Source organism: Triticum dicoccoides, chromosome 2B (genome assembly GCF_002162155.2).
Source record: "Triticum dicoccoides isolate Atlit2015 ecotype Zavitan chromosome 2B, WEW_v2.0, whole genome shotgun sequence".
Classification (NCBI taxonomy): Eukaryota; Viridiplantae; Streptophyta; class Magnoliopsida; order Poales; family Poaceae; genus Triticum; species Triticum dicoccoides.
The window spans coordinates 797,643,632-797,654,605 of record NC_041383.1 but is presented as its reverse complement, the minus strand read 5'-3'; the positions used below and the strand labels follow the sequence as shown (position 1 = coordinate 797,654,605).

Sequence of the window (10,974 nt, the reverse complement as noted above, 5' to 3'; positions counted from 1 at the left end):
ATTTTCCTTATGACATTTTGAATTGCTTATAACTTTTCAACCAAATTGCCGTTTTTGATTTTTTTCCTACATATTTTAATTTAAGTTGCCAAGATAATTAAAACAAGACCAATCTGTGATATATTTTAAATGAGTTTAAAAATCATGAAACATATTTAACTCATTTCCAAAAGAAACAGATTCCACTCATTTCTTACAAACCGAGAATGTGGAATATATCAAAACACTGATCTCACTCATTTCGGAACGCTGATTGCACCCAATTAAAATAAATAATTTCTATTATTTTCAAAAAGAACAATTTCACTCATTTCAAACAAGGGAATTCAATAATTTTTAAATCGATGATTTTAGTTAATTCAAAACACTGATTCCACTCAACTCAAAAAACAATTTCACTTATTTCAAATATCTGATTTCACTTATTTCACACGATTCAAGAAAAGGTTTCCATTCACTCGTTTAAAAAATGGTTTGCTCTTTTCAAAACGCCGATTTCACTCATCTAACAAGATTTTTTCCACTCTCATTTTAGATAGCAGATTTAACTCATTTAGAAAAATTCACTCTTTTGTAAAAACTGATTTCATTAAAATAAACTTCCGCTCCTTTTCAAACACAGGTTTAGCTCGTTTCAAAATAATAATTTTACTAAAAATGAAAAACAGATTTCACTCATTGGTCTTGTTCTAAGCAGTTCCCGACACTGAAATAGATTAAGTGGGCTAATTGAATTGAAATGTTGAAATTTAAACATGTTTATATCTAAGCTTGATCTTATTGTAAAGGTCTTGGCCCCAGGCGTTCAAATATAAGAAGAAATAAAACATGAAATTGAAGTTTATAAGATATGCATAATTGAAATTGTCCCAGAGAAAACAATATGCATGTGTGCCTTATACCTACTTATGTGTAAAAAAAATGGCCATGCATGCATGCATGTGTCCTTTATGTGACACATGGCGAGTCTTAATACACTACATGTAAATCTGGAGAAAGGAGTGGAATACCCCTACCGTATATGAAATTATGGATACTTGACCGTGATGTCATGTCTCATATCCAAAACAATAAGGTATTGCATCAAAGGTGTTCCCTGGCGATAGCCACGTCGGCACAGGTACTTCGCAGTTGAATCAAGAGCACGAGAGATATTTTTGGTAAATCGAGAGCGAGGCGGCCGCCCAATCGCGTCATGCGCTGCGCGGCCAGCTGGAGGCCGGTGGTTGGTTCTTCGCGTGCTGGGCGCGCAATTTCAGCGGGTGCGGGTGCGACCTCCCTCTGTCTCGACCTGGCGGTGTGAGCGTGGGCACGGGCCCCTAGATAACACCTCCACCGGGTAAACATTTCTTGCCTTCTCCACGAAGCGAACCTGCCCCCGCGGCTCGTCCTCCACATTTTCTCATCTGGTACAGAAAGGAGATGAAGCGCCGACGAAGGAGAGAGGGAGGTGGCGCGGGCGTGCTCACTGCAGCAGGGGAGCGCCCATCTGTTGGAGGGCCGCCGCCGTCTTTCCCCTTCCTCGTGTCGTCTCCCCTACCCGTCTTCCAGAGGCTTTCAGTAGGAGATCCACGAATCGCTCGCGCAGTCGCTACCCTCTGCTTCTTCCTCACACCTGATGCAGGGCGGTTTGCGGGAGAAGGTGAGCATGAGGAGAAGCAGGGTGGCCTCACCGGAAGAGAGCGCCTATGGCTGCGGATGACTCCATGTCCACGGCCGAGAACGTTGCTCGAGCCTCCCGCCTCCTTGACAACGGGATCCACATCCTCAAGGCAAGCCGCGCCCTCCCAAACTTAGAGCATCTCCAATAGGTGCACAAAAATTTCGCGCCCTAAAATAGTTTTAGCGCGTCATTGTAGCACTTTTAGTGTGCCGGACCCAATATTGCTTTAGCAAAAGCCCAAAAGCGCGCCTAAAAAGAACACAGTGTAAATTATGAAGCGCGCCCAATCCAGAGCCCAAAATATGCTGCGCGATAGCGCTTTTCAGCGCGCGCCCAAAAACTTTTAGCGCTACAGCTTCTGCTGGAGCTATTCGGCGCCAAAAAAAAACGATTTTTTAGTGCGCGGAGCTCTTTTTGAGCGCCAGTTGGAGATGCTCTTAGACCCCCTTTTCCCACCCGCATCCTCGTCGTCAACCTTGCCAACACGGCAGGTCGCCGCTGCTGGCCGAGGTCGCCCAGGTGGACACCGCCCCAGCCTGCCTGCAACTCATCCTGCCTCAGCTCAGGGTACGTATGGTCGCCTGCTGCCCCCTTGTCGATCTCGAAATGTGTTGATTTGATTGGGTGATACGGTTCGGTGCCTACAAGGTGATGCGTCGTGGTGCTGCTCGCAGCAACCTTCGAGGAGCACCTGCAGTCAAGCGTGCTGGGCGGGGTGTGGTCTACCTGCCTCGTGCAGACGCTCGTCATGATGGAGCGCCCGCTGCTTCTGCCGGCCGGACCGCGAGAGGGTCGCCGCCAGTTGGACTACAGCTACCACCAAAGTGTAAGTCGGCCGTTTCTTGGTCCCTTCTCTTCCCTTTTTTTGGTCAGGAATATTTCCAAATCAGGCGGCTTCTGAAACGTATACTATGTATTCAGGGAGTACCAACGTTAGACTTTGCTGCTGCTGCATGTCCCATGTTAGTCTAGGCATTAAAGAAGCCTATTCAGAATATTGGCTTAAGTCATGGGATATGGCTGCTGGGGTTCTGCTAATCCTTTTTAGTTTTCCTCAAAATGTACTGCATTTTTGTTTGGATAATGTTTTTTCATGTTCATGATAGTTTATATATACCGTGCTTCTCATAAGTTGGGTGACTTTTTTATCGAGGTAATCTTGGTAACATTGAGTGGGTTTCAACCAATTTCTGGAAGCAATTGATTTCATTTTCTGTAATCAAATATAGAATTTGCATAGTAAAAGGTATCAAAGTGATGCATATATTCTGAAAATGTATCTATCTAGCATGGTCTTAGTTTAAGTTAGATAAATTTCTGTTCATTGATCCTGACTATGATGGCTTTGTTTTTTTGTTCTGCTGTAAGCAATTCTTTATGTATGGAGTTTTTCAGTATGACTACTTGATGATTTTGGTTATTTTTCAACAGATAGCTGAAGTTGATTAGGTAATTTGGCAATTCCATTGCCAAAAATGTAGCATGCAATGGTGAGCCATATATGTTTGCTTACAGTGTCTAATATTGATTTTATGCATCGTTCAGTTGTTCAAAAGAGTATAAGATAGGTGTCATACCTACAGAACTGGAATGCACCATGAAATAACATTGAATAGTCAACCATATGGTTCAACTGAACACATGTTTATTAATTCGATAGTAATTATATACAGTTCTCATTTGTTTTTTGGTATTTCAAAGAATACTCAAGTCCTATGCAGCAAAATTACATGCCAGGTTGCCAAAAGGTGGTACTAGCATTGTTGCAGCTCCTACTGGTACAGACGGGCAGAGGGTATATGACAGTCACCATTGCACCAGTTGCTTTCCTATCACCTGTTTTTCTCATCTGGTAACATCATTTTATGTCATGTGGTTACTACTGCAGACCTATGACAGGGATGCGGAAATTATATGTTACATTTTTAATACTGCATAGTATTTGCGAAGTCCAAGCTTAGCTTGCTGTTTGTATGTGAAAACAATACTCCTTGGATTTGCTCGAACGATTGTACCTATATCTTGCCTTTAGAATTTTCTTCAAATCCACTCGGTTTATTTTCATCTCCAATTTGATTAATTGTTTGCATACCAAGAACAAAGTTTTACGGTCTTCATATTCCTGATTTAGTAGTACATTTGATATGTAGTTTCTTCGTATATATATATATAATAAATAAGAGGCAGATAGACCAACTTGTTATCTTGCCTTGCTTCGCTGAAAACATTAAAGTTTCAGCACATGGCCGGACCTTACCTGTGGCTGTGTTTCTAGCTTGCTTGATATGAGTTACTAACAAATCCTGATTGTGTGAACCGCTGCTTTATAGCTTATTGTTACTCGCATAAGTTAAATCTGCTTTTAGCTCTAATGGATCTGTAGCGACGATCGCTACTTCTTCTGCACCGGTTGTGAGTCGACGATTACACGGATGAGCAGCTGCTTGAGCATGCAGTGATGATGGTGAGCATCGGCTCGATGGAGGTCGCGGAGGCGATGAGGATGCTAGGGTCGACGGGAAGGTGGGCAAATTCATCGCAAAGTTCTATGTGCTGATGAAGCTGAAGCGGCAAGTCTCGTGGCTGCAACAACGACTTGATGAAGAGCATCTGGATCTGGTAGATACATCGTGTTGAAATTGTTTTTTTTATTTATTTTTTGCTGAGAATGATTCACTTTGGACAAGCCATCGTGTGTAATGTATCTTCTAACCATGTACTACCTCCGTCTAGGTGAATAAGTCATTTGCGTAGTCCTAGGTCATCGATTTGAGCAAATATGCCATGAAAAGTATATCACTAGATTTCTACAAGGATGTAGTTTCTAAATATATATTTTTTGTCACATATAATACATATTTAGATAGTTAAATCGTCAACCTAGAACTATGCGAATGACTTATTCACCGGGACGGAGGTAGTATATAAGTTGGTGCCACTTCCCTAATTAAGTTTAATCTCTAATGGATTAGGTATGCATTATTGTACTCATTCAGCTATATGCTGGTTTTACATGCATGTGTGCTATCAGTCAGAGCTAAGTCAATGGAAGGGACGCTGCTTACCTGGCAACGCAGAAGCCCCAACCACTAGTGCTCATCATCAGCAGCCCCAACGCAGCAGCCCCAACCACACTAGTGGTTGCCACTGATATATGCAATCATACTTCACACGCTAGCTAGTTGCCGGTAGGTATCGGACCCGTTTAGATGTGTCTTTCCGTTAATTTAACGCCCACACACAAACTCACAAATATAGGAACGGAAAACGATTATCAAATTACGTACCAGAACGGATGCCTTGATACCGTCGCCAGTAATGGGGACATCAAGGGTGGGGTCATCGGCGAGCTGTAGCAGCAGGTCGACCATGTCCATGGGGGCGAACGCCTTGCCCTCTTGCAGCCGCCGCTCGTTGTGCTCGCGCAGCACGTGCTCGATGAATCGGTCGAACATCTTGCTCAGCCTCTTCATCCTGCCCACGTACCCTTGCGGGTCTAGCCAGCTAAGCCACGGGATCATGTCCCCGATATGAGGCGCGCCGTTGAGGAAGAAGATCTCCTCGATCATCCACCTGAACTCCTCCGGCTTCGCCGCCGAGGCCGAGCTAGCCCCTTCGCCGACGTACTTCCTGCCAAGCACCATGCGCGAGATGACGTTGAGGGTCACCATGAGGAGGTGGTCCTTGAGCACCACCGTGCGCCCGGTGGAGGTGCTCGGGTGCAGGTCGCGCAGCATGGCGCGCACCTCCTCGCCACGGATGTGCTCCGTCAGCCTGAGCTGCCTCGCGCTAAGAAGCTCCGTCAGCCATAGCTTGCGTAGCTGGCGCCAGTATGGACCGTAGTGCGACCACAGCATGCCGGAGTAGTTGTACACGGTGTACTTGCCGCAGGCCATCCGGGGCCGGTCGAGGAACGCCAGGTCGTGTGTCCTCAGGATGAACTCGGCCGCCTCAAGGGAGGAGCCGACGACGATGGGGAAGGAACCAAACCGGAGGGACATGAGCGGGCCATACCGCGCCGAGAGCGCGTGGATGGAGTGGTGTGGCAGGGGGCCTATGAGGTTAAGATTGCCGATCACCGGCCATGGCCGAGGCCCGGGCGGGATGTTGTACTTGCGCGCTTGCTGCCGGTGGCGAAGGAGAACGGCGGCCACGAGGAAGAGGGCGGTGGCCAGCAGGACCGCGAGGGAGGGCGCCCATGGTACCTCCATTGAAGCCTCTGCAAACTTGGTTGTGCAAGAACTGATGAAGACGAACGTGGCAACTTGGAAGGGATAATGAGCGAACGGTCCTTAAGGCAAAGCGAGTGCGGCCAGGAAGCACTCCAACAGCACGCGCGTTGAGATCAATAATTGTGGGCAAAAATACTACCCACCAAACAATAAATAAAGGACATCGATAACGCCCACCGTGTGGACGCTGAGGGATCTGGCCACACGTTTTGTGTGGTGCCTAAGAGGAGACGTGTGGACAAAAATAATTAGCGTCCACACGTCTTTTTTTTCCTCGCGGTGCCTCTCACACGCCTACGTGTGGGCAAAATGGATAACGTTCATACGATCTCTCTCAACCACCTACCTCATAGTCCCGCACGTCCCGCACGTCCCGCGTGACGGTTACCACGCGTTCCCGCAGTTGCTATGGTCCAGACCCTCTTCAATGTCCGTTTAACCGCAGTTGTCGTGGTTGCTCAACTGCAGTTGCCATCTCAGGTCAAGTGCCAGATGCCATTTTGGACAACTGCAGCTGTTGTCATGTATCGTCTGGTTTACTATAGTTGCCATGATTTGAAAACTTTAGGGGTTGCCACCTACTAACACTAGGCAGTTGCCGTGTATGATATGGTTTACTACATTTGCCATGATTTGAAAATCTTAGGAGTTGCCACCTACTAACACTAGGCAGTTGCCGTGTAGCACTACAAAGAGACATGGCAAAATAACATGTTTCGGGTAAAGAGAGAGTTGCCATCTGCTTACAAGCACACTAGGGCAGTTGCTGTATACCCTGCAAAACACATGGCAACTGACATGTTCGAATAAAAAAAGAGTTGTCATCTTCTTACAAGCACACTAGGGTAGTTGACATGTATACTGCAAAACACATGGCAACTGGCAGCTTTGGATGTGGGAGAGGAGACGGGCGTGTGGGCGAGATGACAAATGCCCACACACCAGCCCTTGTGCGTGAGTGAAAACAAACATGTGGGCGAACTGCTAAACGCCCACACATCGGTCCTCCCGTGTGGTGAAACGGACGTGTGGATGAATGCCCACACACCAGCCCAGTCCTATGTGGCACCACAAATATGCCAAGATTCGTGCAACCACAAACGGACGTGGATCCACGCGTGTGGGCGAGATGCAAGCGCACACACGTGTGGGCGTTAGTATTTCCATAAACAAATAAGATGGCGGCTGCTACAAATCACCAGGAAATCAGCCGGGTCACGCGCCGTTCGATTCATCCCCTGACAGTCGTTGGATCAGGTCAGCGCACTAGTAGAAAAAGGCCCATTTGTCCCGATTCATAAGTCTCATTTGTCCCGGTTCACAAACCGGGACTAAAGGATCAATACTAAATCCCCCCCCCCCTCTCTTAGTCTCAGTTGTGTTACGAATCGGGACTAAAGGCCCTTCACGTGGCCGCTCTCTGGAGCTCCACCTTTAGTCCGGACTAAAGGATTTTTTTTAAAATTTTCTTTTTCTGAATATTTTTGGAAATTTTTTTGAATATTTTTTGATTTTTTTTCTTATTTTCAAATTTCTAAATTATTTGACAATTCAATCTCTAATAACCCACTCTAATCACTCCTCATTCCAAATCTTCTAACTTCCCAGCCGGTCACCCATCCTCTCACTACTCCAGCCTTAGCACGCTTAACTTTCGAGTTCTATTCTTCCTAGTTTTCAAGTCTGCACTTGTTGTTTTCCTAACAATACTAAGATGTTAATCCTATTAACCCTTAAGAGTTGAACTTGATCATTAAGCATTGTTTGAGTTTGAAACTATTATTCTAAAAAAGCAATAATTATTTATTAACACTAATATTTCTTGAATAAGTAGTTTGACCACAGTTTGACCAGATTTGAAAATAGTTTGACCACGGTTTGATCAGATTTGACCATAGTTTAACCAAAAGTCAAAAAAACTAACAGTAATTATTTATTAACACTAATATTTCTTAAATAAGTAGTTTGACCATAGTTTGACCACAGTTTGACCAGATTTGACCACAGTTTGACCAAAAGTCAAAACATGAAAATAATTATTTATTAACACTAATATTTCTTGAATAAGTAGTTTGACCATAGTTTGACCACAGTTTGACCAGATTTAACAAGAATTCAAAAAACTAAAATTTGAGCATATCTTTTTTTTCCTTTCAGAATTTGAGGATTCTAAAAGTTTGCAAACAGGCCTACAGCAGTCAAAATCGGATGCGGATTTTTGTGCTGATTTTTTTGATATATTATGCGGGTTTTTTCGACATCATGTGCAAAAGATATGGCCGCTTTACTTTTTCATAACACTTTTTTGCAAAACATGTCCAAATTTAATTTTTTTTTTAATTTTCCTAACTAGTAGATGTAGTAACATAACTACATCTCGAAGGATTTTAATTTTTGAAGTTTCTATCACTTTCTTTTGTTTTTTACAAAACTGAAAAGGCAATACACCAGGGGGCGGTAGAGTGTGAACCTTTAGTCCCGGTTTGAGTCTCAAACCACCTTTAGTCTCGGTTTGAGAAATGAACCGGGACTAAAGGGCATCGCACCCTTTAGTCCCGGTCCGTGTCTCAAACCGGGACTAAAGGTCCCATTTGAACTGGGACTAATGCCTTCCCGATGCCTTAGCCGCTCGAACCGGGACTAATGCTCACATTAGTCCCGGTTCGTGATCCAACCAAGACTAATGTGTACATTGAGCGGTGACCAAAGCCCTGTTTTCTACTAATGACGCGAGCAACGACAGTGTCGCTGTAGGAACGCAATGCCATTGTAGGGACGCAGCGCCGCATGCTCGAGGCAGGAGCGCTCCCCTCCCATGCCGTCAATGAAGCTGCACTGCAGCGTAGGTGAAGTTTCATTGCAGCTCAAAGCCGCCGGCGAAGCTCCACTGCAGCCACCAACCCCACTGCCTCGCAGCTCATGACTACCGGTGAAGCTCCATTGTAGCACCGCCCCGTTGCATCACCGCTCCGGGCTCGCCGATGAAGCTCCATTGCAGCACCGCCCCGCTGCATCACAGCTCCGCGCTCACCGGTGAAGCTCCAGTGTAGCGTTGATGAAGTTTCATTGCAGCCGGCGCCAGCGCCAGCGATGCTACACTGCATCGCCTGCCCCGCTGCATCACAGCTCGAGGCAGCCGGTGAAGCTCCATTGCAGCCACTGGCGAAGCTCCATTGTAGCATCGTCCTCTGCATCACAGCTCCCGGGCTCACCGGTGAAGCTTTCACCGGCGTCGGTGAAGCTTCGTTGCAGCTCCGCGTACTCAAGCTCCGGGCGCCGCTGGTGAAAGCTTCCTTGCAGGACCGAGCTCCAGGACTCCGCACGGGCGCAGTATCGCAGCACCGCCACGCGCATGCAGCGGCGATGCCTGATGCGACGGAGTGCTGCGATGAAGCTCGCGGCTGTCGACTTTGGATGCTGCGACGGAGCTGCTACGGCGGAGATGTAGCAGACAGTTGTCGTCGTCGTCCTCCGCTTCAAAGCGACGATGGGGTGGGGCGTCGCAATAGGAGCTTTCCTCTCCCGGCGTGAGGATCGGAGTGGAAGGGAAAAAGGAATGGATGAGAGCTGCCCGTGCGAAACGCTAAGATAAGGTTTGAGAGCAAGTACAATAAGGTGATGTAGGCGGGTTATAAGACATTAAATATTATATTCTTGCTTACTTGGAAGAGAGTGAAGAGAAGAGAGAAGAGAAGCGGGCCACTAGTTAATAGCCGGCTGCAGCACGTGCTCCTAGGTACTTTGTGAGAGAGTGAGGTGGGCCATGTATCAACAAAGTAATACATATTTATATCTAGCTATTGTACTTGTTAGCTATAAACTTGACTATATGTAACATGGCAACATTATATAGCCAGCAGCTGGCTATATTATTAACCATGCTCTAACAGGAGAAAAGCGGTGGTGGGTCCACAAGGCACGTGTCCATCGCGGGACGCGGCTTGCATTCGGCAGTTTTCATCCGGCTTATAATAAACGTTTTTCAATAAATAAATAAATAAATAAGAGGATACGATACTTAGCCCGTATTGAGCTGCAATAATATGCAGCGCTAGCTAATTGTCTATGCATTGCAAATAAGATTTTTGATGCCCTGCTTTAAATTGGCCACTTAAAACGGCGGCAGAGATGGTTTCCTTGGTCGATTCTACCAACACATAATGGGGCAATTCTGAAAGCGAAGATTATTGAAGTGGTGTTGAATTTTTTTAATATGGGAGTTATGCTAGATAGGATTAATGACACGGCTATTATTCTAAGGAAAAGGTTTAAAAACAGCCAGAATATTTTGTGTCGTGTCAACGGCGCGCTATGAGCGCCACACGTCCTATTGAGGCATGCTCGCTGGGCAGTGTTATCTTCTTAGAGCATCTTCAACCGCCGCGCTATATAAGCACCGTGCCGCAGATTAGTGGTTTTTACCGTGCGCCCAGTCGGTAAACTAGCTCCAGCGGAGCGCAATAACCGCGATGCCGTTTTGCTCCGAGCGCTGAACCACTTATTCCGCGCGCGCGGTTTTCGCGCCTTCGCTGGAGTGCCCGGAGCGGCTGCACGCGCGCAAAAAAACACAAATTTTCCAACGCGGCGCTTATATAGCGCGGCTATTGGAGATGCTCTAACCCTGACATGTATATTCTTCCTGTTTCATCCGTTTCTAAATATAAGTCTATTTTAAAGATTTGAATATGGATTACATACGGATGAATATAAGCGTATTTTAGAATGTAAATTCATTTATTTTACTCCGTATGTAGTCCATATTAGAAGGCGAGTACTAGACGCCGGCGTGCCGGCCCAAATTTAGGACGGACGTTCCGTGCTAGTCCGATGCGCTGCGTTCTAGCCGTCAGATCAGGGTGTGCTTTGTCCTCAAGCGCGCTCTTCTCTTTGGCTTTTGACGCCAGCGCAATGCGGGACCAAAACGAGACGACCGGCCTCCGGAGCTCACTAGACCATCGCTACTTGTCGGATCGCCGTCGTTAGCCGAACCACTGCGCTCGAAAGAGCACCGTCGCTGGCCGGGTCACCGCTGCTCGCTGAATCGCCACCGCTCGCCGGCTTGCAGCCCTCGCTACCGTG

At 46.4% G+C, this 10,974-nt stretch overlaps 1 protein-coding gene across 1 annotated transcript in view; it reads right to left on the bottom strand.

Moving 5' to 3' along the window:
- The window catches only part of LOC119366397 (trimethyltridecatetraene synthase-like), a 10,263-nt gene extending 4,262 nt beyond the window's left edge, over positions 1 to 6,001 (bottom strand). The window contains exon 1 of the mRNA XM_037632128.1: positions 4,951 to 6,001. Within this exon, the coding sequence (XP_037488025.1) occupies positions 4,951 to 5,874 (924 nt within the window). The 5' untranslated portion in view covers positions 5,875 to 6,001. The remainder of the gene's footprint in view (positions 1 to 4,950) is intronic.
- Between the last annotated feature and the right edge of the window lie 4,973 nt (positions 6,002 to 10,974).